The following is a 27,551-nucleotide window of genomic DNA, read 5'->3' as shown; positions in this document are numbered from 1 at the left end:
TTGTCTCAGAGTCGGCTATATTATATTTTCAAAAATTTAAGGATCCTTACTTAAACTCCAATAGTGTAGCCCAACGTGTAAAAAATACCTAAATAATCTTTACATCGCATTTAATACGAAAAGTATTGATAATATAATCAAATAATGTACTACGACTTTGTAGAGCGCATCATTATTTGGAAAAGCTGTCGCGACAGCATAATCTAATATATAAATATCTCGTGTCACGGTGTGCGGGACCGAACTCTTCCGAAACGGCTTGACCGATTCTCATGAAATTTTGAGTGCATATTGGGTAGGTCTGGGAATCGGACAAAATCTACTTTTCATCCCCCTTAATTTTAAGGGTGGTCCACACGACTTTTTTTTTTTAATTTTTTTGACTTTTTTTTTAATATTGTTTGATTATGAGTCAGCATTAAAAAATACATACACCTTAAAATTTTCACCCATCTACGATCAACAGTTACTTTTGTATCGCGCTTTTAATATCGCAATACAACGTCTGCTGGGTCAGCTAGTATGCTATAAGTATAATTTTAATTTAATTGAAATGTCACTACTGCGTGCTGAGACATGTGTACCCAGACGAAGTAGCGGGACATCAGCTAGTGAAAAATAAATGAATTACAATATAAATGTTACGAAATGTAATAGCCGAGCTTCAAAAGCCCTTTATATTAAACTCCTTTAAAGCAGCGAAGCCTGATAAATATTCTTTGTTCGAACTTTCGAAGTCCGAAGTTAGTAATTCATTCGTCCCAGCCACGTAATGCCTGTACACTGCCGGCGACCCAAGTACATTAGAACAACGATTGCTTATCGAACCGCCTGAGTTACCATACCTAGCAACGTTGTGTAGTACCTTACTTACGTAACTTAGGTAACGTAGCACTGCGGGTTTATACTAACATGCTCATAGTAACATAGAATTAATTATATATTTATAATTAAAAACTAGTAGCCAACTAGCCACCCGTGACTACGCGCTAGTTTTTGAAGTGATAGATTGATGATGAGTTATAATAATGGTATATATAAATTAACACATAAAAAATGTATTGGTGCCATAACTAAATGTTAAGTTAATAAGATAAAAGAGTTTATATTGATATTTATTCAGATAATCTTTCTTTATTTAAATATGATTTAAACATAAAATAATTGAAATTTATAGTCAAAAGTATATTTTATTAAAATAAATAAATAGTTTAAGTCTGTTTTATCATTGAACAATAAATTAATGATATATATATATATATATATATATATATACTTGAAGAATGAACCCCGGAAGGCCAGCGACTAGTGTAAATTATTATGATGCGAATGCGATGGTCTATCAATTTTATATTAATCAGTAAAATAAAGATTGAAAAATGGTTTGCCAATGATTGTTGTGTTGTATAATGTGCCTAATGATTAAACTCACGTACGGAGGGAACGCGTTGAAACTTTTCTTACCATGTTGAGCCCGCACAGAAAAGAACGGGTTTTGAGGTAAATACCTACAGACGAGTGGACGAGACACGTTTCATAAGTGGATTTTCAAAATTGTAAGATATCTAATGATGTAACACTCATGACTGAGGTTCCGTGGTCATCGTCGGTTGAGGATGATGGTAACGTACATGTCATGATCTGCCTTCATCGGTGCGTGTCCATTGCGTCTATGACAACCGAGCAGAATTCAGTCAAGGACTGTTCACTAGCGGACCATCCGCGGGCTCGTTTGCCTTCAGTGTTTCCACTCGATTAGCTATTCAAGGCTCCTTAGTATACTTAGTCAGATACCTGAGCTTCGAAAGATGATAAAGGAACCGATCTTCACTACTTTTATACAATACAAACATTTATAAATCCTCCAACAACCTCCGAAATCACTAGACCCAATTCATTTCCATTTTTCCGCTATTTGGTTTAGTTTATAATTTTTTTATTATTGACATGGTAAAAACTTTCTTCTCAAGGAGCTATACATAGTGCTTTCACAGAGGCTTAGTCTAGGACTGAGATCTATAGAGCGAAGTTAGACATTGATCAGACTCTACTTATCTAAAAGATAATTAAGTGTAAGCTTAGCTAGCTTATAAATGGTTTAGTTTTTATAGTCATATGACAGCTCAAATTATGCTTAGCTTCAACTAAGACAGCCCAATGCTAAAGTCATGTTCGCGCTTTATCACACTCAGCTAAGTTTTACGTAAAGTCTATGTACTCTATTAGATCTCAGCCTAGATCCCCAGAGTAGAGAAAAGTCATAAATATCCCCACCGTCAGATGTCAGAAATATGTACAATAGTAATTTAACCCTTAATAATATACATTTTAATGTATTATGTAATCTAATTATAATATCAAGAACTGCACATTCAGAAATAAAACAAACAATTAAATGTATTTTTATAATTTGTTTTCAAATATTGATTCTAAGTCTGCCCTTCTATCGATTCACATGAGGTAAAACAACTTTTATAATAAATGCTAGTTAATCTATCGGAAAATAAAATGTATGAGAGATACAAGGAGATATTGAAAGGCAAAATTTTAAAAGTCTTGGATTGACTTCTTTCCGCTGGGAAATTACGTGAGCTTAAGAGCTGAATAATGGGAATAAATGCTGAACACGATTGCTTGAGAAAAATATTTCGCGTTGATTTGATCTCAATTATTACATTTTTATCTTACGTTTCTCGGATACAGTGGAATAAAATAAATTGGCAGTTATAGAGTCTGCTGATAGAAGTGAAAACTTCGAACTTTTAGTATTAAATTTTAAAATTTCATAATGTTTAAAAACAATTACATTATTAATTTTAAATTATTTTTAAACTTATTTTTTTCAGTTGTAGTGAAGCTCAGAATTTTTGGTTTTTTCAATAATCCTGAGCGACACTGCATTGTAATGGGCAGGGCGTATCAATTACCAACAGCTTAACGTCCCGCTCGTCTAGTCCCTTATTTTCATAAAAAAAAACTAGTTCAGCTTAGGCTAAACAGGTTTGTCCTAAGGAGAAATTGGTTTAATCTAGACTGCACCGATTTTACCACAGCGTTATTACTATTACGCCGTTGAACTGATTTGGCCTAGGAAAAACTAGTTTGTCCTAAAACCGGGTTTGACCGGTAGCATATACTTATATAAAGATTATTTCATATACTTACATTTGCTAAGTAGGTACTATTTGTATTACCTAAACGTATAAAGGATGGTTTAATATTAACGCGCGTGTCGTTTGAAAAATCAATACAACAAGCACGCGCCGATTTGCTCGCTGCCACGACACCGGTCGAATAGTAAAAAGCCTAGTTGCTGACCTACATGAAGTCTCCTAACTTTTCACATTAGGATTCAATGTAATATTCTAATACATGACATTATATAAAAGTATTATTACTCTCTATCGTATTACACTTACGGTATTTTTTCTAGAGGTCGTATCGCAACATAATAAGAGTTTTACCCTAACGGCCGTTCCCAATATACTATCTATAAATAGGGATAAATTACCACCTTCTACAATCAGTAATTAGCTGTCAATAATCTGAAGCTGTCCCAATATACCCGATAAGTCATTCTTATCGCCATATATTGGGACGCGTGAATTGCAATTTCCATACAAACTTCTATCGCTGGAAAGTTATACGTCGTCCCATTGACAGACAGCGTTTACGGATAAGGTGAGTTACCGTCGATAAGTTTATTGGGACAGAAAAGTCAACGATAGTTACGATTTTTATCTCAAGTAAGAGATAGACTGAATATTGGGAACGGTCGTAAATCAAGCAAGGTGTTCTTTTAAGAGAACTCGAGAAAAAATAAATAATAATAACATGTGTAAGATATTAATTTTGATGATTTGTGTAGGAGTGTGTACTCTTACAAATATTATCTTGCCCCAAACTAGACATAGTACCTACTATCGGTATAAGACAATGATATATTTAATACTTTATATTTAACTTATCAAACATAAATACAAATAAACATCCATGACTCGGAAACAAACATTAATATTCATCAGTAGGCAGGGTCTCAAACCACTGGGCTATAGGGGTCTTCATCAATTTTTTAATCAAAGATGAGATTAGAGATTGTCATTATGAGTACCTACATTATCCTTTTTAGCTAGTTGAAGGAAAAAAATAGAATTTAAAGTGAAGTGAGGTAACATTTTCTTTTGCTTTAGTTTGCAAATGTGGATATTTCCTGCACAAAAAAGGTAGACCACTCCTTGAGTCATTATCGAGTGCAGATATAAGTTTTTTTTTTTTATTTTAATATTGTAGTTTATGATTTAAACTTGTTTATATGTTTGAGAAACAGTAACATACACAGTGAGAGTCAGCAGAAACCCAATTTCAAATAATAAAACAGGCACGGTACACATTTCAGTCAGTTTTTAAAGATGTTCTTCAAGAGCTTGTGTTTCTTAGCAATAGCTTATTATTTCCTATTTATCTTCGTTGCTTCCGTCTAACGGCCGTTCCCAATATTCAGTATATCTCTTACTTGAGATAAAAATCGTAACTATCGTTGACTTTTCTGTCCTAATAAACTCTTACTTACGACGGTAACTCACCTTAACCGTACACGCTGTCTGTTAATGGGAGAACGTATAGCTTACCAGCGATAGAAGTTTGTATGGAAATTGCAATTCAGGCGTCCCAATATATGGCGATAAGAATGACTTATCGGGTATATTGGGACAGCTTCAGATTATTGACAGCTAATTACAGACAGTAGAAGGTAGTAAAGTCTCTCTATCTGTAGATAATATATTGAGAAAGGCCGTAAGAGTCTATAGAACTAAAATGTTGCTTCAGTTATACAGTGTTCCTAAGCATAATTAAGCATAATCAAGTTATTATCCCCCATTACGAAGGTTGTTGTAGAAAAAAATTGAGACGTACATGTAGGGCTTAGTTGTAAATTGCTATAATAAGTCGATTATCAGCATTTTTGTATATATTTAAATTATAATAAGGAAAAACGTATTTATTTTATTTTATATGGACTTCCAGAACACCTATAGAAGTTTTATTTGCATTTCGTTACGTTGTTTGAAACACATCCAATTTAAATTCAATCTAAATAGGATTTAGAAGCCTTTGTTGAACGCCAAAAGCTACCACCCATTCGAAATAGTACGCCTCAGACCTGAGAATAACGGGCGCAAGAAACTCAGCGACCTTTTTTTCTTCTCTAATTTAGTTACAATATATTATGTAGTTTTGCACAATACAATTTAAAATTTAATAGTCTGAGGGCGTTTGCTCCATTGCTGTATCATTAAGAAAATCATTTATGTTATAGTAACCTTTACCTTTTAGTAGTGAAATTACTGGGCAAATGAGACTTAACATCTTAAGTCTCAAGGTGACGAGCGCAATTGTAATGCCGCTCAGAATTTTTGGGTTTTTCAAGAATCCTGAGCGTCACTGCACTGTAATGGGCAGGGCGTACCAATACCATCAGCTGGACGTCCTGTTCGTCGCGTCCCTAATTTTCACAAAAAAAAGCCTTTACCACCAAAACGTTATTTAATCAACTCTTTTAACATCCAATTACATAATTAATATTTTTTATCTGAGTAAACCTTCCATCAGCTTAAGCTATTGCGGTATGCAACATGGCAAAATATTTTTTTTGCTTCTTCTCTTTCTCCGAATGTTTCGCTCAGTGCTCCGCTTTATAATTAGATTGATTGTGGAATGTTGGCTTCTTCCAAAATTTCTCCATGTACTAGCATTTATCCGTACCTAAACTAAAAGTACTTCAATCTAATTTTCGAGATTGTTTATTGTTTTAAGATTAGCATTTTGTAGCAGCAGTTAAGATCAATTCCATTTGATTGTAGTAGTTTATTAGTTATATAGGGCAGTGGGAGGGAATGTTGGGTGGAAACCGGGAGATTCGTTCGCAGTTTTAACTTTAATGCCGCATCCCGCCTGTGGTCAAGTAAAATCAATCTTCTTAATTAATTGAATCAACAGACACGCCCGTTTCACTTTACCTAGTTTAAATTACTTCTCATTGACAGAAACATCAAATTAGCAGAGTAACCATACTGGATGCACTAATAAAGAATATGATTCTAAAACCATTTATTAATTCGGTGAAGGAGTTAGTCTTGCACATTTCCTCTTTAAATTTAACTTCCGTCTTGATTGCTGCCGCCGAATTCCATCTTCGCACGACACACCACAAATTAGGATATCATTACCATCATTTGGATGTGTTGCGTTCCTATACAGTGTGGTTTTCAAGGAACTTTCTTCCAAATATGGAACGTACTACCAAGCTGTAGAATGAGCTTCCTTGTGCAGTGTTTCCAAAACGATACGACATGTGTACCTTCAAAAAAAGCACCTACACTTTTTCAAAGGCAACACTCTTGTGATTCCTCTGGTGTTGCACGAGAATGTGGGCGGCGGTGATCCCTTAATATCAGGTACCGTACCCTCGTACCCCATACCCGTCAGGTAGAGGACTCGTAGTTTCGTTTGTCCTCTCTTCCAAAAAAAAAAACTTACGGTGGCTTCACACATTGGGCCAATGCGCTCGGACAACATGCTGGCTCAGCCTAAAGACACAGCAGGCGTTATTTTAATAACAACTCAAAATTAGTCACGTATCTGTCACGGGCTGTCAGACCGTATATACGCTTGTATTTTCAAATTCTATGGTAACAATTGATTCGAGTATTTTATAAGTCTACTAGTCGGTCCAGCTGCTAGGAGGAGATCACTAACATACATACACATGGGCAGGAGATGTATATATGTACAGAATTGAGGATCTAAACCATTCTCAAATTCACTGGAACACACAAAAATTCATCGAAATCGGTCCAGCCGTGTAGGAGGTAGTTCAATTGTAAATCTAAACCATCCTTGAATCCACTTGAACACACACAAAAAATTTCATTAAAATCGGTCCAGCCGTTTAGGAGGAATTCACTGTCAACACACGTACAGAAGAATTATATAAACTCGTATAAAGATAGTTATTATCGCTTTTAAGATACAGCCCATTGACAGACAGGCATACAGACGAGATATACAGCGGAGTCTTACAAATAGTTTCTCGTTTGCTCCCCTTAAAACTGAACCAACTTCTGAATTATAAAAGTAGCAGATGTCTGTAATAAGTAAAATAAATCCAACCCATTTCGCAATGCAAAGTTATCTTTACTTCAAAAAATATTCAACTTCAAGAATGTTGGCTTTTAAAAACTTTTTACACCGAGCTTTGAAACTAAACTAGCTTAACTAATGTCGGTCGGGTTGCAGTAACTACTTTGTGGTCGAGCTCGCAGGCCCAGCGTGATAACAATTATTAGTTATATGAAGTTATGCAACTAAGTCTCAAATAACATAACATTCAACGGTCTGTCTGTAACAGTATTCATTCAAAAATGCATCTAATGTGATAATTATTCATATTTATTTATCAAAGTAATCAACAGCGTACACAACAATTATTTGTACAATCTTAATCTAGGTTTTACATAAAGCCACAAGGGATTTCATAAATTTTAAATTATAAAAAGAAATCATATATTAACAGAATAGACTTAAAAATGATATAATATACTAACATATAAAAAATCACAATAGCGCGCGTGTATGTGTGTGTGTATGTGTGTGTGTGGTATGTGTGTGTGTGTGTAAGTGTGTGTATGTGTGTGTGTGTATGTGTGTAATGCGTTACCTATTATTATTATTTCTTACGATGATATTTTATTATTTCTGTCATATAAATGTCATAAGTTCGACTTTCCGAATTAAAATTCATAGCCGGATATTTTAGCAATTTCCTCAATGAAATGGAACGTCATTGAATTTCCTTTAAAACTCCACAATTGTTTCAAAAATAGTCAAATCAAAAATATTATGTTCAGAATCTTGCTGAATGGCTTAAACAGCACAAGAATTGTTTAAAAGAAATAAAAGCACGTGGAAGTAATAGAAGACCAGTGCGTTATTTTATTTTTGCATAATTTTATATTCATTTCCATATAATAAATTGATATTTTATTTAAATAAAATATATTTTCAAGCCTACAATACCCAATAATTTTATATTGTTGTTTTTTTTTTGTAACATTTAAAACGAAGAAGCGAACATTGATTGAAAATTTACTGCACTGATGTCCAAATCACATTCGAAAAGACATTTTCTACAGTTTTGAATGCATAGTAAGAAATCGACAGAATGTCAGTCTTTTTCGGAAAACGTATTTCTTGCAAATGCTTCTCACCCTATCCCTATTCTTATATCCTTTTAAAGAAAATGAAACCCCTCATAGATCTGGAATAATTACTCCAGAATACGTATCTAACTCTAATTTTATAATGATTGTTACTTCAAAATAATTCCATGGTTTAATTTAAACTACTTGCATTATTCAAATATTCATAAAAACAAAACACAGTTATCACAGCTGTCGACAGAAATGTACTATGTAAAAATTAGTTATAAAAAATACTTTCACTAACTGACTCATATTTGACAACGCTTAAATCTTTTGAGTGACATTTATGTGATATAGATGATGTTATTCTGTAATTATAATTAGTTCAAAAAAAAAACAATGTGTTATTATTTCTTTATAAGAGGCAATGAAAATCTTTCTAGACATCCCTCTATCTTCAAAACAATAATAAAATACCTAATAGCACAGCTAATATGTAATTTTTTCAATTGATCATATATATATATAACTATAAATTTACTATTAATTATTTTACGGTTACTTAATACGATTTCGTTCGTTCAGTAACGCCTGACGTCTCGTAGAAGTACTATCCCTGTATCAATTTGCGGGGATGTTTAGTCTGTTGCCTTTGTAAATGCATGTGCTTGTTATTCATCACTTGCCATCCAAAACAAATCCTTCTCAAACAGTTTGAGGACTTACATTCCACGTGAAAATAATACAGTTTCTATTCGATTCGGAATCAAATAAATTCGAAGCAATCTGGAGGGAAATTAAAAGCCCAGACTGCATTCCACATTAGTTACGAGCAGTTTGCAGCGAGCTAATACTTTTACGTCTAACATAGCTAAAGCCAGAGAGCTATTTACTGAACAAGCGTTTGTTAGTGGGACGTCAACATAAATGGGATGCGATAGCGGTCTTTGAGTGCTAGTACTTAATATAGTGCAGCTCATTTTGAACTTTATGAATTAATAGTGTCTTAATTAAATTAAGTTTTTGACAATAAGGGACGAAAACAGGACGTTCAGTTGATGGTAATTGATATGCCATGCCAAGATTCTGCAAAACCTAAAAATTCTGAGCGGCACTACAATTGTGCTCGTCTCCTTAAGACATAAGTTGTTGAGTCTCATTTGCCCAGTAACTTCACTAGCTACGGCGCCCTTCAGACCGAAACACAGTGTACAACTCCCACTGGTATTGTAATCAAAAGATTTGAAAACGAGCAAAATTTCAAACTATTGGGTACTCACCCCATAAGACAATAATCTTAAATTGGGCGAGTAACACTCAGAGCAGAAGTACGCAAAATATAAATAAAAAAAATTGTTAGATGTTTCTATTATACTAAATATTAAAACGTTAACGGCCTTACAAAAATTTGGTATAAAGTTATAACTGAGAATAAACCAAGAATTTTACAAATAGACTGCATATTCTTAGTTTATACTCAGTAATAATTGAATACCAAGTTTATTTGTATGGCCGTAAGAGTTTAAGCGCCTAAATAATTTTGATTGCAAACTGTATTGCATGGATCAACAAGTTTTTCTAAAAGGAATATTGTTTATTTTAAGCTTTCTTCTTGTTATGCCTTGCCCACATACAGCGAAGGAGAGCCAGTAATAGATTTATTTTCGCCTCGCTATACATAATGTTTATCCATTTACATAAATAACTCTCCATACTACCAAACTATTTCAATTTGATACAACATAAAGTTCGTAGACATGACAGTTTTCTATTTAGATCACTGAATCAAATATAAAAACATGGCTTATGGCTTAAAAGTGGATTACACAGTTAAACTTTAGAATAGAAGGTCAAACTGTTCCTATGTAGGCCGGAATTATTATTCGCCTTTAACTGTTTAAGCTTATACTATGTGAGTGAAAAGCTTAAAAAAGCCAAGCTCAGACTTTCTCATCCTTAAAAGCGTCGATCTTAAAAGCAGTTGGGTATTTGCTGCATTCTGGATGTGTAGTCTTCGAAAACTAGGATTTTTTTCTCTTGAAAAGCCCAATTACGATAGATGTTAGCACCTTTAAGCATTTATACGAGTATGCTAGTTATCAAGTTTCAATACTCGTTCATTTATTAAGGAAATAAAAATATTAATTATTCTTATTTACATAATTACTATAACCTTTTAAAATAGAGAATGAATACAGCAGTATGTGGATAAATAAACATTAAAATATATTATTTGGAAATTCAGACATTTATGGAAGACAACATGTTTTTCACTCTATATGGCCCAGCCATAACAGAAGATGAACAAATATCTAGTATATTCCATTTCAACAAAGACCAAGGATAGCCAGTGTTAAACCTCAACAAACCTATACTTGTCCACTTTTTATCTTGAATAACATAGGCTTGCTAACACTAACCTTTCTCGACACAAATAGCCTAAATTTCCATTTTTAGAGAAATTTTTTAAGTAATTACTTATCTAATATCAACAATAGTAGTACACATTATAAGGAATGTAGCCGCAAGGAAATATAAGAGCCAAACTTGTGAGAGCGGTGATTAACACTTAAGACCATAAAGTTAAATAATATTTCAATAATCCATTTAAGTTACAACAAAGTTTGTATTCACTTTAAAGTTGCTGAGATATCAGGAACAATATTCAATTCAGCTCATTCAAGAAGAGTCTATGGTAAATATTTCAAACATTCCTGATGAGTTTGCTTTTCACTAGATGAAGTTCAATATAAAATGTTTATTTTATCAGTGTGAAACTTCTTTCCTTTTGCCTTAATCACGTGGCACCTTTTTATCAAGCAAGTATTTGTGTTGTGGTTTGTAGGGCGACATATCTCGTGAAATGAGAAAGCTACGTCTTAATGTTTTAAGTCTTGAGGTGACGAGCGGAGTAGCGGAATATAGAGTTTTCATACCTGAGCGGCACTGAATACTTGTCGTCATATATACTCATAGAAAAATGTCAGTCCTGGTGTAGCTTCACACTTTTGTCATTAATTTTTCGTTTTTAAACAATATGGGTACCATAACGTAGTAATGTGTAAACATTACTGTTTCGGTCCGAAGGGCGCCGTATCTAGTGAAATTACTGGGCAAATGACACTTGACATCTTATGTCTCAAGGTGATGAGCGCAGTTGTAGTGCCGCTCAGAATATTTGGGTATTTCAAGAATCCTGAGCGGCACTGAATTGTAATGGTCAGGGCGTATCAATTACCATCCGCTGAACGTGCTGCTCAAAATAAAATATTTTTGCATGTATTGCAATAATAATAAACTAATATATTTTAAATTATAATTTCATTAAAATGATATTTTTTTATTTAATTACAGCAAAAGGCCAATGTAAGCCAGGCAGACGTAAGCCTTCCATGTTAAATTAATAGACTAGTGTTTGTCTGTGCCAGAATCTTGGTAATGTTACATAAATCATGAGTAGCGATGCTCTCTCTCTTGTATAATTCAACAGTTCTTGAACGATTTTCCTTTTGGATTCCGCTCCTCTTCGCTCAGAACCTGAGAGGTATTTACAAAAGGGCTAATGCCCGCAAATTGAAAAAAGAATTGCAAGAATAAAGTGTTATAAAATCCACAGAGAAGTTTTTATTGAAGTTTTGTTTTATATTAGCTACTTTGACGCTATAGGCTATAATCTTAATATATATAAATTAAATGACACGTTGTTTGTCCGCGATGTACTCCTAAACTAATGAACGGATTTTATTGGGGATCACTTCATCAAGTGCAGTCTAGTGCAACTTGAGAGATAGGATAGTTTTTATTCCGATTTGGTACCTATATTAATAATATTTGTTTTGTATGGACATATTTTCTATGAGAGAATTTAATGACGCACGGTTTGACGGTTCCGCTGTGAAACAATTTCATTATAACAACAGGGAGCATATTTTACGAAATAATTCTTGATGTTTTGAAATATTTTTGGCAAATTCCTTTAAACCAGTATTTTTTATTATCTACAGAACAACGTCTGTCGAGTCAGCTAGTAGGCTATATAGATGAGGGCGTTGTTGAACTTTTTGATCAAGCTATATATATGCTATAGCGAATTTATCTATAAGTGAATTTGAATAAATCGCTTTTGTTATTTCGCGATATCTATGAGGTATAAATAATATTATATAGAGGTACAGTTTGTGATGTTGTAAGCGGGAAATATATGGATCTAATAAACCGATTTTGAAAATGTTACTGAGGGTAAAAAAAGTGTGTGTGCACGCAAGAAGTTATACTTCTTTGGCCTAACGAAGCAAAAATCATTTAAATTATTTATTCCTCGTGCTATTTTACGTTATTAGAAAGAACAATTTTGTAAAAATCTTTCAAAGATGGCTTTGACAGTTATTTATTAAATAATGAATACGGCTGTATGGGCTTGAACCCTTTGGCTGTCCTAATAATGGACTAAGAAACCAAAAAAAAAAACAAATAACGAATGACGCAAACGTCAGAAAATTTTAGGAACCAACTTCAACCTGTTACTTTTGTGTTGCATCTTAAAATTTCACTCTCATCATTTTTTCATAGCGTTACTAAAGAAGTATAACTTCAGAAATAATTCTTAGAATTTTTATCTGTGTGTCCGTTTGCTTGAATATAGCGTTTGAGCTTGATTATCTCAGTAACGGCTTAACAGATTTCAATGTACTTTGTACTGATGTATTATGTCAAGCTCCCAGTGATATTAACAAGTTCGTTTCATTCCAATCGGTTAGCAAACGTTGAAGTAATCCGCGCTATTCTATTTTATTTGGAAATTTTTGATAACCGTAGTTAGCGAAACGATGATGGAAAGTTATTAAGATAAATTGCCACGTAAATAAGTTCTAGGTGAGTGCAATCCTCTCGGAATATACACATGTGTAGATACATATACTAATCAATTAATTTATATATGTACTAGTTGACCCAGAAAACGTTGTATTGCCATATGAAGTAAAAAGAAAAAAAAAGTATTAAAAAATTTTGGGGTATAAAAAATAGATGACGACCGATTCTCAGACCTAACAAATATTAAATCGTACATAAAATCTACCAACTATAGGTAACTAAAATTAAGTTTGTTTTACCTCCCGAGAAAGATAGAAAGATTTCAATTTGATTTCTGAACGACGGGGGACACATCAAAGGAAAAACAAAATTGTTGTTTTTATTTAATTCCGAGTATTTTATATTTATTCAACCTTTTAAACCTTCTCTGGACTTCCACAAATAATTCAAGATCAAAATTATTCAAATAAGTCCAGCCGTTCTCGAGTTTTAGCGAGACTAACGAACAGCAATTAATTTATATATATGTATAGTGTATATTTATACTAAGGAACAGCAATTGCACTTGCTTAGTTGCCTTAGTTGAATATTTTGTTTCTACCTATACGGGGTGGCTTAAAACAATATAAACTTAGACAACACCCTAAAAGACTAACTATAAAATGAAAAATGAAATACGGCATTGAAATATCAAATTTCGATTTTCCATGTTAAATTAATCGTGAAATTTCGAACGTTTCCGACGTTTGATATTCTTGTAACAGAGACCCGCGCACTACTGAAGCGACCGCACTAATAATTAAAATCAAATCGATTCAGTCGGTCATGTTCATATCATTCAAAGTCGGGAATTTCATAATTTGGGAGTGCTCTGTGCACATTGTTGTTCGATGTGATGAAAACAATTCATAATTTTATTATTTATGATTATGAAAATGCAACTACAAACGCTTAACTTCAATAATGAGATGAATTGTAAAACCACCTGATGGTAATATTAATAAAAATGGATAGTTGGCTTAGACAAGTTCAAAAAATCATAGTAAACGTATGTTTATTATGACTTTTTTTTTTAAATCAACGTATATTTAACATATGGCCGTTGGGACAGTAAAGTCCTGGAATGGCGACCACGTACCGGAAGACGCTGTGTTGGTAGGCCTCCCAAAAGATGGACCGACGATCTGGTCAAGATTGCCGGAATACGTTGGGTGAGGGCAGCGCAAGACTGATCGTCGTGGAAATCTTTGGGGGAGACCGTTGTTTCTTCCGGCTGATAATTATGATGATGATATTTAAAATCATTTTAATAATTCAGCTGTTAAAACACAGCAAGCTATTAATAAAAAGAAAACTGGGCCAATATAATTTCCATGATATTATGATAAATTGTAAATTGCTAGCAAAATGAATTTTATTTAAAGTGTGACGCCTTAGCAGCACTAGATTGTTCGTAATATTGGAATGATAAAATTCTTAAACTATTTTCCGATAAGAGCCGAGGAACTTCAATAAATAAAGTTATTGGCAAACCGTATTTATTAAGCGACCGACGGAGGTATTTCTAAGGTACGTTGAAAGGCGGTGCATCGCGTGAGGATATTTGTAGTGCACATATTTCAAGATAATTGCAAAAACTCCGTTCTTATTCACCATACACTCAAGATACACGTCGAGCTAGGTTATACGTGTTTACTTAAGATTATATATCACTACATAGTATGAAACAAATTCGCTTTCTCTGTCCCTATATCCCTATGTATGCTTAAATCTTTAAAACAACCCAACGGATTTTGATGCGGTTTTATTCACATAAATAGAGTGATTGAAGAGGAATGTTTATATGTATAATAATATCCATTAAAAAGTGGAGAAACACTGTTATTTTTGAGGTTTCTAATGTGATGTCGTAAATAATTTCATTTTTTCGGCTTACATTGCAAACACAGGCTGAACCCAACGAGATTAACAAAATAATGTACTAAGTATTGTACACATTGAAAAGGTCTACAGAAAACGACGCTATGGTATGTGTCTATCTCAAATGGATATCTCACAATATTTTTTTTTTGTCAATTACTTTTTACGACAAATAATGACTAATTTTCGAAGCGATTGTAACCAATACAGCATTAATCCTTATCTAATTAAATACCTTAAATACATTGTTGATTTAATATAGATCTATATGGGTTGATTTACAGCATATGATTTAAATGAATATTTTCGAAGATATTACAGATTTAAAAATTGCGGGACGTAGCTACGCGGCGGTTCCGGCCGGTACACGGTTAAGTCGTGTTAGTAAGCCTTTTATTGGGCGATGCGTAAGCTGTTACAACATGTTCCAAGAAAATGTACAATACAAATGCGTTACGAAATTTAAAGGAATTGTTAAAAAATGTTTGTGTGAGAAAGGTTATTATAACATAAATGATTTCTTTATGATACAACAGACTGGGGTAGGGCAAACACCCTAAGGATCTTTAATTATTTTCATCATAATTTTTTATTGTACGATAATACGTTGTAATCCATAATTTATAAATAACAAAAAGCTCGCGGAGTTTCTTACGCCTGTTCTTCTCAGGTCTGAGGCTCTCAATTTTGAATGGGTTGTAGTTTTTAATGTTTAATAAGTGAATTTTAATCCTATTTTTAATAAAAATATTTGAATTTGATATAATATATCATATTATTTCATAATATGTATACGACCACACCCATGAATTAAAATCCCAATAGGTAAGAGTGATTCCGGACATCCTGTACTTCAGCAGTGATCACCGCCGCCTAAGCACCCTTCTATGAGGAATTACACAGACCTTGTTCACGTACGTGAATTCATGAGGAAATCCGTTGAAGATATGAAGAAGACTGTGTTCGACGGTGCATGTTTTGTACATATGTGTATATTAGTAAAAATTATAAACTTTCTGCATTATAAACGATTAAGAATTTTTTTTCTTCACTTCATGATAATTCACGCAATCACAAGCGGTTGAACGCAAGTATGTTCTTGTAAGGTTTTTGAGGAAGATAAGTACATTTGAACAAATGCGCATCATTCAAACCCATCGATCGCAAGATAAAAGTTTTTAGCGCCTCGCTGATATAATATTAGGTATATACTTTCTATTATTTTTGCCCAACAAGAAGTCCGAATATTCGGTACAACATTTTGCATAATAAACTATTCGTTGGACTCCAATAAAATGACACTTTATAAAAACAATACTTACTTGTTTGGAAGACGTGAGGCGCCATCCTCTTGGCCCGGAGCGTTCATGTGATACACGCAGAAGTGTTTCAGAATATCTTCCATGTCTTCATTATTGAAAAAATTTTCGAAACTCAAATCTGTCAACAATAATTCAATATAAGTATTTCTAACGGATAAAATAAATATATAATCAATGGCATAGTGTTGTGAAGGTAAAAAACATGAAGCGACAATACGAGGGGATTTTAGAGATGATCATACAGAGGCAGTGAATGGAAGTAAGTTTTAGGCAAGGCTGACCATAGCATCTATTTTACGATCAGATATACGACGTCAAGATTGGATGAAATATGTAACAGATTCATCTTACCAAATCAATAGAGCTCAATAAATCAAGAATATGTCTTTAGCGCTTCCACTACTCAGCACGGAAAAACTAAATTGTTGCAGTGGCGTCAAAGTATCTTAATAAAAGTCAACCATTTAGTTGTCTATTAGTTTAGGTCGTAAAATTTGTCAAAGTACGGTTCCGCGGTGAGATCGATTCTCTTTGTCTAAAGTGCGGCGAGTTAATTTGTTCGTTTTATAGACTGAGCGACGACATATTTGTTTTTTATTATTATCACAGTTATTAAAAGCGCTGGAGTTTGACCGTGTTATACACAAATAAGATTATTCACTTATTTCTGTCAATGTTTCTCTTACTATTTTTAAACTGTTACATTTAATTTCGTAGATTTTTAGGCTGCATTTAGTGCTCCACTAACGGTCAGCGCTGACGTCGGTCAAGCGTAGCTATAACTATAAAAACATAATATGATCACGTTCAGTTCAGCGCTGATGAATTGCTACGCGCGTACAGCTACGTCGCGCTGACGAGAATCCTCGGTCGACCACGTCGGTCCGGCGTACGTCGGTCTGCTGACGCGCTATGGCGATAAATTAGTACGTTCAATGCGACACTGACCCACCGTACACGCGTGCGCAACATCGTAATTTAAAATCTTTGACAAAAATTCGTATTTTGGCATATTCGAATATATTGTATAAATTTCTCCTTCAATTTAACAATCTAAAATAATAGGGTAAACATGATGTCTTCTCCGTCTTTTATCGTTTAATCGTTTACGTACCTAAGTAGTACTTACTCAGCCACTCCTTTTGTCCAGACAATGGACAAGGACAAGGCGTACACCTTTAAAAGCCGTCAAGGTTCCTGTGATCCGTCTGGTGTGGCAGGCGAACGTGGGCGGCGGTGATCACTTAATATCAGATACCGTACGCACTGTGCTGCTCTTTACGTGTTGTAATTGAAATGATTTGTAAAATGATGAAGATGTTAAAGTGGATTTAAAAGAGTGGCTATGAGTTTCTTGCAACTTCTCATTGCAATAGTGCTTACTAGAGGACTAGAGGATGTCGCCGTTTGCGCCCGTGTTCACATGAATTATGTAAAGACGCTTTCCGCGTCAAAATTGTGTTTATAATGTATAACTACCAGTGACACAAGGTCGCGGCACGGTTGCCCATGCGAAAGCCGTGCTATGACCGTATGCAATATGCATTTGAAAAGACCCTATTTCACACACTGGAATCATTTTCCATCGAAATATTCAATAGCAATGAAATAGTCCTCGTTAGAGTTGAGCCATTTGAATTTTATTATTCAATGACCACTTACTTTTTAGTTATTTAATTAGAGTAGCACAGTTTTTTCAACCCCAAAGGTAAAATAGATCCTTTCAAAACATTATTATCGTTTTTATTTGGTTATAATTTGATAGTGCCATTTTTGAAACCAGCCCTCAGTTATTATAATAAAATCTCAAACGTAAAAACAACTACACAAAAAGAAAGATTTAAAGTCTTGTTTAAAATCAAAATGTCGTCGTGCTAAGTGCAAACTACTTTGTTCAGTTGTAAATGTAAATCAAATTGTCCATTAAATTGCAGAAAGCTCAATCACTTCGCATTGCAGTCTGTTATGTCTACAACATGGAACTGTTGAGTAAATATTTGATCTTTCGCAAGGCTAACGATATTAGAGATATACAGTATACATACAACATTTTCATTTCATATACCTCGTATAATATTAAAGAGTACCTAACTTATATCTCAGTTATATGGAATGCGAGTAAAATTTAGTCTGCAGCTGACAGTGTGTTTTATTTAATGTCACCCAAAGCTACAGGTTTTACAGCACCAGAGGAATCAAAATAACGTTTCTGTCCATTGCTTACCCATGTCATATCGACCTGAAAACTATAGAAGAAATGTCGTTCCAAAATTTGATTGTACACGATTATGTAAATTCATTGTAAAGGGCACGGTAGGTGAAAGTTGAAATTTGAAAACCCACTGAAGCTTGGATATTAGAAGGTTTTTGAAGAGCGTTGACAGATGTAGGATTACCCGGAGATCGTGTTTGTATCCAAAACTAGTAGACTACTAGTGGACTACTCAATGCTACTTCATGTAAGTTTTAAGTGGAAGAGTGGTACTTTCCTAGGCGTGTCAGCCCAATTTGGTTATGACCCTGAGGAATAACGTGGCACTACCAATCAGGAAGAGCTATACTTCACTCGAACCCCTACACCTGCAACTTTGTACGGCGCAAATTCGGCTATACACGGAGTACTGTTTCCACATTAACACGAGAGCTCCCAGTACCATCTTCTTCCATTTAATTGCTTAATTTCATTTTTTATCGTCTTCAATGAGCTTGGCTCCTTTGCATTGCGTAGATATGTGGGTGTCTATCATATGAATCATCTCTTTATCTTCAACCGTATACATCAAGGGTAGTAATCGGATTAATTATTCACTAGCAGCTGAATTAATCGATAGACATTCACAACGAAATTCGAAATTTTACCGTACTCATGTTTATGTCTGGTATTCCAAAAGTGCCAATTCGCTAGAAACTTCTTGCCTCGTATAGCCGCTTTGTGGAATAATGTGCCGACTGTATCAAATCAAAATCAAAATCCTTCTAGTTTAAAGCAGTTTCAAGGACGTTTTAGTTTAAAGCATAACATTAATTCAAGGGCCGGCAACGCATCCTTTGGGCCGTGCTATTCACTTCCCAGTAGGTGACGCACTTGCTCATTTGCCCTCCCTAATAAAAAATAAAATCTTAGAAAGAAAATTGTCCACAGAAGCTTTTTTATGGAAGAGAAGAAATTCGAGGATATGGGTCACCTGGTGGTAAGTGATCACCCATTCTCTCTTGTAACACCAGAATATAATAATAATAACTGAATTTCTTTTTATATACCAACAAGTGTACCGATAGGCTAGTTTTCAAATCGAGGGACTGTCGAATTCGAGGCGTTAATTGTATTATTTGTTGACTATTTTTTGTTTGCTATTTATTATCTTTGCAACAATCATGGTAAACATACATATCCACACGTAACAACAAAGTTGTATCATATCCACATGTAATATCAGAATTTTTAATTTGAGATACGATGATATGAAAACCTTTGTTTGAAATGGAACTATCATTAGCACTAATTACTATACATGCCTTTACCTATTGAAATTTTCCCTTTGTTACCTTTTCCAGACCATTACTGGCGCTCGCTGGATAAAGGCTATACAATAGTGTAGGTACGAGTAGTACTAAATGAATGGATTATTGATCCTGCCATAAAAACTCGAATTTCAAGGCTGAAGCCTGAACCTACCTTTAAGCCTTACATAACATTATTTCGCAGGTATGCTAATATAGAATTCGCGTGCAAAGAGTATATATATATATATATTATATAGTTTGTACTCGGGGTTTAATTGATGGTTTATTTAACCACTGCGAGCGGTCGCCCGAAACTCTATGTGTGTAGACCATGTTTAGGAGGAAATCTGATAATTGGTTTTAGCTTGCATCTTAGCTGGTTTTGTCAAATTAAAAATATCCTAAATTACTCCTTATACCGTGATCTGCTTGCTAGCGAAAATTATATAAAAATCGGTTCAACCGTTTTGCAGATAAGCCGCACCAGTCAAGCAGACTTATATCAAAATATTTTTTCCTTGTATACATACTTATAACCAAATTAACAGAGTTTAGTCGCACGGTGGTTGAAGTACCCTTTAAGAAGACGACGTGGGTATGTTTTTTAAATCGGCCGTGCCATCATCTATCAGGATTGGATCGATGAGAACCGAAACAAAATTGTGTCTAAAATCTGACACTACACTATCTAAAGCTTCAGAATCCACATTCCAACAAATTTAGTCCAGTTCAAACCTAAAAAGACGCAGGTTTTTTCGCTAATAACAGTAAAATCTTCCTTTCTCGGATCCTCTCTGATATTTTGATTCGAATATAGCTGTTAATTTTTTATATACATCAATAACTAACAAAAAATTAATAATGAGTATAAAATTATTAAGTTTGCGTTCGTAATATTAAACATTAAACATGTCTAAATTAAATAATAGCCGTAAGGCCAAGTCAGTCAATATCATAGACGATATTATTCTAGAAACGAGATTGCTTTTCAATTCCGTTAGCGATTATAAATATGAAATTAGTTTGTTTAACTAATAGAACGAGATTTTCATCATTACTCGTCACACTATTACGTAAATCCATTCATATGTTGTACGTAATATTCATTTCAGTAACTCTGACGTTACTTCAAATAACACTACGCAATGATTCTCTTGAATATCTCCATACATAATTCAAACGATCTGCCTTCGTAAGACATCTAGGAAGGCTCTCAGTCCAATTAAAACAAAAGCTCTCATTCAACAGAATAAGAAAAATTTCTTTTCGTGACCCAAAAATTTTATGATGCAGAACTAGAACCCGAATGTTAATGAGATGGTTTATATTAATGACTAGCTGTGCCCCGCGGTTTAGCCGCGTGTTATTCATACTTGTCATAAAAATATTCTTTAAAGGGAAACATATTTTTGAAGTAAATTATTTGTAGTCTAAGCTGACAAACAATTTATTATTTGTTTTTGGGACCTTCTAGTGAACAGGGACCGATTCGGTTCTGGCACTCGCTAGCCACTGCCGCGGCACGCTACGCTCGGCTCGTGTGCTGTGGAGAACAGTCAAAATTTGTTTTAGAGACCTACTAGTTAACAAGGGCTGATTCATTTAGAAAACAATTAGTCCGTCGATTCTAGTTCATTATTAGTTGATTACACTAATATTAATAACTAAAAAATAATGACAATAAATACAAGATACAGAGCAAACTAACGACCAGTATAATTGTTAAAATATCATTGTCTTACAATATCACTATAATGTACCCGTGACATTACAATGTCACTAAAACTAGGCCGTTGAAATGTAGGAAATGAAGTCGATTGACAATCTACCGTTTAATTATAATATCAACAGTGAAATTATAATATCACGGCACCTGCGACATCTGTCGTTATTTAAAATATTAGTACATGTACGAATAAATATAATTTATTCACGTACGTCCAGTACCCGTACAAATTGTCACATTGTTATTTTTACATGTTAAATAACCATTATGTTAACGTTATTTGTTATCAATACAACCAACAGAGTAAGGGTGGATACTTAAGTACTAATAATAACTACTCTGTGCTTATACACATTTTGTCAAAATATCAGATGTCTAACGATTACGATTAGTGAAGCAAACCTCGCTGACATACGTACAAAAGGACGTAGATCTTTTTTTTATTGAAAATAAGGGATGAGTAATTGATACGCATTATTAAATTACAATGCATTGGCGCTCCGGATTCTTGAAAAACCCAAAGATTCTGAGCGTCTCTACAAATGCGCTCGTCACCTTGAGAGATGAGACATAAGATGTTAAGTCTCATTTGCCCAGTAATTTCACTAGCTAAGGCACGCTTTAGACCGAAACACAGCAATGTTTACATTACTGCTTCACGCCAGAAATAGGCGCCGTTGTGGTACCCATAATCTAGCCGGCTTGCTGTGCAAAGGAGCCTCCCAATGATAAAAAAGATGTGTACATTCCGGAATAGAACAATTAACATAAAAGAGCACCTAAAACTTGAAACGAGAGACGATTTCAAATAAATGAGAGAAGACCCAGTGTGAAATTTAAGTGTATAAAATTGTGAATACCTGACAAAACTGTGAATGCATGTAAATTTCGTACTTGTTAAAACTAAAATCGATCATTTTTGCATAACGAAGTAACACTCGCGGCGCATTTTATAGTTTAAAATAGGTCACTGACGTTTATCAAATTAGTAAAGCGTTTTAAGCATTTCAAGATATACATTAACATAAATTATGAGGTTCCATACCCAAAAAGTAACTAATAACTGAGGCTTAGACTTTGCTCAGACTTTACTTATATAACTTACCTGAGTGTAATCTTTGATTTCGTTTTTATAGTCTTTTGACAGCTCAAATTCTGCTTAACTTAGGCTAAGACAGCGCAATGCAAAGTCTATGTACGTTTTATAAATATCAGCCTAAGGGACTACGCGCACTTATTCAGCTCCATTCGCGTTTCGCTGAACGATTTTGTCCCACTTATACAGCTCTGCTTCTATCAGCCGCGTATGGAACTTTAAATCACGTCTGCACTCTTTAATCTTTGCGTGCATAATTATTATGTCAAATCAATGCAGGAACAATACAGGTCGCAACTTGTCGACAAGGAGTCGCGAACCATCCCTGTAAAGAGCTGTTCCGCCGCATTCAAAGGCGAACAGCGCTGTATGCGGCGGAACAGCGCCGAACGCTCTCTATAGAATTTGCATAATAAAAACACATTTATCCTCATTTTATGCTGGTTTGCCGCGAAAGCAGAATGGACGTGGCAAGCTGAATCGACGCGTACACGTCTCCATACAAAATTATTGTTTTCTATGGACAAAAGCTGAAAAGAGCTGAATAAGTGCGCGTAGTCCCTAAGACTCCGAATTTTGAGCCCTTGGAAGAAAGCTAGGACATAAATTAACCCGATATTTCTGTGCCGCATAAACTTACTGAACCTCATTAAGTTGATTTGACCTGATTGACTGACTCAAATGATTCATCTGATCATTTGTGATTCATTATTGAAACTTTTTCAAATCGAACCGTTTTTGAAGAGACTAACGATAATGCAAACTAAGGGTAGAGTGACGACCTCACATCTTCAAGACATACATCAGACATCAGCGTACACTTAACCAAAAGGCCCCCAACACTTCTTCTTCCGAGAAAAGAAGACCTACGGTGGTCACTTCCCACCACCGACCGTACTGCACGCTCATTATTCCATAAAAAGAGATTCCAGGCGTCTAGCCGATTTGACAGGTGACCCAAAGACTGGTACGTACCTATGTCAGAGGATAATTAGTTTGGTCATACAAAGAATTAATATTGCCATTCATGGGCACCTTATCTGCCGACCGCGATATTAATGATATATATATAAATCTATTTATACTAGCGGACCCGACACACGTTGTCCTATACACACGTATAAAATTTGAAAAATCGGTCCAGATGTTAGAAGGAGTTCACTGTCAACACATGTACAGAAGAATTATATATATACTAGCTGACCCGACAGACGTTGTTCTGTGCATAATAAATAAAATACTGTTTTTTTATGAATTTGTCAATAATATTTCATAACACCAAGAATTGTTTTGTAAAATATGCTCCCTGTTGTTAGCTATAATGAAACTGTTTCACATCAGAACTGTCAAACCGTGCGTCACTAAATTCTCTCATAGAAAAAATGTCCATACAAAACAAATATTGAAAATAAAAATAATTATGAGTCTCAAAAAGAAATAAAAACTATCCTATCTCTCAAGTTGGACTAAACTGCATTCGATGAAGTAATCCCCATTTAAATCCGTTCATTTAGGAGTCCATCGCGGACAAACAACGTGTCACGTAATTTATATATATTAAGATATATATATATTTAAATTATTAATTTAAATAGATTATTACATTAAAGATTTTTTTAAAGAGTGTTATTAATAATTAAGTCGTGTCAAATAATCTGAATACATAACTAACCAGTAGGGTAAAAAAATAGAAGCGAAAATATGATTATTTTTAGTGAAGAAAATATTGACGACCGATTTAGCCGAATGGTTAGTGACCCTAACTAACTACTAAACTAGAGGTCCCGGGTTCCAATCAATCATTTATATGATGAATATGGATGTCTATATGTATTTATGTATGTTTAAGTAAGTATATTGTATTATATACGTAAGTATAATGTATACACTTCTACAATAAAGTCCCAGCCACTGTTCAGGCATTATCTATAAATAAATTTAAATATTTTATAAAAAAATGGCTCTGTCGTAAATCCTATTACTCCACTGCTGAATATCTAAATGATCGGATAGCCTGGGACTAGATTGTGATTATTTTATAGCGATAGAAATGACTGTACAATATTGTATATTTTTATTGAAAAGAGCGCAAAAAAAAGAATGCTGGGAGAGTTTCTTGCACCGCATCTTCTCTCTCAGAGCGCCATTTGTTTCCGAAGCGGTAGTAGTATCTAGTAGTATAAGAAATGACATCAAAAAGAATTGTAAAGGAATCAATTTTGAGAAAATAAATGCCTTTTATGCCTTTTTATGCCAAATATATCGTTGTCTTGTACCCATAGTACAGGCTATTCCTAGTTTGGGGTAAGATAATTTGTGTAAGAGTGTCAATATTATTATTATTATTTGTTGTCTTTCCATTGAAAATTATTTCATATCGGACTAAGCTACTCGTAGAGGAAAAAGTGACTAATACAAAACTTTCTTTTGTATACCCTTTGTACAAACTACACCTGTATGGGAATCTTAAAACGTGGTTCTCCAACTTCAAGACGTCCAATTTACTTGAAAACTTATGAAAGGAGAAAATAATTTTTGAATACTTAAGAATTAGGTCTACAGTAATGTAAAGTCCACTGAAAATCTCTATGATTATTTTGAACTTGTGGACGAACTCGATTTCTTATTGTTTCGAATGTGTGTCGATTTTAACATCTTGGGAATACTGTTTAGAATATAATAAATCAATAAACAAATCTACTTTTTTTTATGAAAATAAGGGTCGAGGCGAGCAGGAACTTCAGCTGATGGTAATTGATACGCCCTGCTCATTAAAATGCAGTGATGCTCTGGATTCTTCAAATACCCAAAAATCTGAGCGGCACTACAAGTGCGCTCGTCACCTTGAGACATAAGATGTCAAGTCTCATTTGCCCAGTAATTTCACTAGCTACGGCGCCCTTCGGACCGAGACTTAGTAATGCTTACACATTACTGCTTCAAAGCAGAAATAGGCGCTGTTGTGGTACCCATAGTCAGGCCGGCATCCTGTGCAAAGTAGCCTCCCACTGGTATAGAGGAATAAGAGCACTACAACCAAACAATTCAAAAATTCTAATGATAAACGCAATGCAAATATTTATTATAATTAGTCAACTGAATAATATATCGAAATTCAAAATACTGCACATACAGAAGCCTAGCAACACTTGTGATGGTCATGTTTTATTATTTTGCATTTAATTTTGTGCCAAATTATAGTCCAGTAAATAGAGTAAGCAAAGCAAAAAAGTGTGTATACTTGCAAGAAGTTATACTTCTTTGGCCTAACGAAGCGAAAATCATTAAAATAATTTATTCTTCGTGCTATTCTACGTTTTTAGAAAGAACAATTTTGTTAAATTCTTGCAAAGATGGCTTTGACAATTAATTATTAAATAATGAATACGGCTGTATGGGCTTGAACCCTGTGCCTATCTATATATAATAATGGACGAAGAAAGCAAAAAAAAAAAAAATAATGAATGTCGCAAACGTCTAAAATTTTAGTAACCAACTACACCCTGTTACTTTTGTGTTACAGTGATACGCGCGCATCTTAAAATTTCACTCTCATAATTTTTTCATAACGCGCCTAAAGAAGTAAAAAACTATAAGTTTTATAGTTGGTGAGTAAAGTCATCATGAGGCTAGTATTCTATAGTCAATAACTTAAACAATTTATAGTCCTGCAAATGAGTGTTAAGTAACGTATGGTACTGACCTACTACTTGTAGATACTCATTTCTAGTATTCACAGAATGCACCTAGTACCTACATCAACATTCCAATAGTGTGACTCATTCGTAATACAAACGTGACTTCGAATTGCACTTTAAGATTTACGTCTTAAAGTTTAATTAATATCTGGTAAAGTATGAACGTTTTGAAATGCTTGAACTATTTGCTGAGGAACATATTGGCACATGATATTTACTTTAAGCTAACTACGCCGCTATTCCTTGAGTAAGTTGAAAGGTCTTGCATCGCTTATATACATATTATAATGCATATATCTCTAGATAGTTGTAATTCTGTTCTGTTTCGCTGAACTCCAACTATGCTTTGAGCTAGATGCTTTGTGCTAAATAAAATTGACGTATACATTTATGGCTACATCTCTGATATGTATATGAGATATAATGAAATAGGCAACTGGTAAGGACAAATTAAAAAGAGTTTCGTAATCTTTATTAGTAGTGATTAGTGACCATCGCCAGCCAACCAAACTTCTTTAGAAGAATTCTTCCGAAGTCGAGCCAGAAATTATTATGATATAACCAAAACAAGTTAGTGTAAGGTACCTTCCTAACCACAGTTCCTAATTATATTATACATATAAATTGTACTTTCATTAGAAGACATAGCCAATTTATCATCATTGGCATTTAAAATATCTCCAGACTCAACTCTCACCTCTTCAATCATTGATACAATCTGATTGAGAAAATCCATTTCCACAAATAAATTCTTTAAATTTAATGTGCTCTAAAGCCAATATGTACTGTATACTACATAAAGTGAATAATAACTATGGATGGTTTTTCACAAGGTTAAAACGTTAGTAAATAAAACAAAAATTATACTTGAAAATATTTTACTGACTAAATATAATTTAATTGAAAAGTTGAATTGCATCGAGTAGTTCACAAAAGTTTTTTATTAGATGAGATCGCAATCGTAGGAAATAATAAATTTTTAGTGATTATGAAAATTTAATACATTTAGAAGTGCTATAACTATATAGCTTCAAATATAATGCGGTGAGAAAAGTTTTCAGGACCATGACAAAACAAAATATTTGACTGACTGTATAAATATTCTTTGTATGATACACGATTAAATATACAGTTTTTTTAATGTCACCAAGATGCGTGTCAACTTGGTTATGATTGGGGATTAAGATTGTTTAGAATTTAGATTTTATGTTACACGTTACAGATCCTGAATTTGCATTGTATGTAATCGATCCCCGAGTATATTTAAAATCT

At 34.0% G+C, this 27,551-nt stretch overlaps 2 protein-coding genes across 2 annotated transcripts in view; one reads left to right on the top strand and one right to left on the bottom strand.

Annotated features, from left to right (window-relative positions):
* LOC126978866 (uncharacterized) overlaps positions 1–27,551 on the top strand; it is a 223,630-nt gene that overhangs the window by 92,532 nt on the left and 103,547 nt on the right. The gene's annotated exons all lie outside the window — the stretch shown is intronic.
* The window catches only part of LOC126978855 (protein NDRG4-like), a 72,345-nt gene that overhangs the window by 18,941 nt on the left and 25,853 nt on the right, over positions 1–27,551 (bottom strand). Inside the window, exon 4 of the mRNA XM_050827968.1 lies at positions 16,256–16,373. Coding sequence (XP_050683925.1) covers positions 16,256–16,373 — 118 coding nt within the window. The remainder of the gene's footprint in view (positions 1–16,255; positions 16,374–27,551) is intronic.

Source organism: Leptidea sinapis, chromosome Z (assembly GCF_905404315.1).
Source record: "Leptidea sinapis chromosome Z, ilLepSina1.1, whole genome shotgun sequence".
NCBI lineage: Eukaryota > Metazoa > Arthropoda > Insecta > Lepidoptera > Pieridae > Leptidea > Leptidea sinapis.
This window is presented reverse-complemented; position numbering and strand designations above follow the sequence as displayed.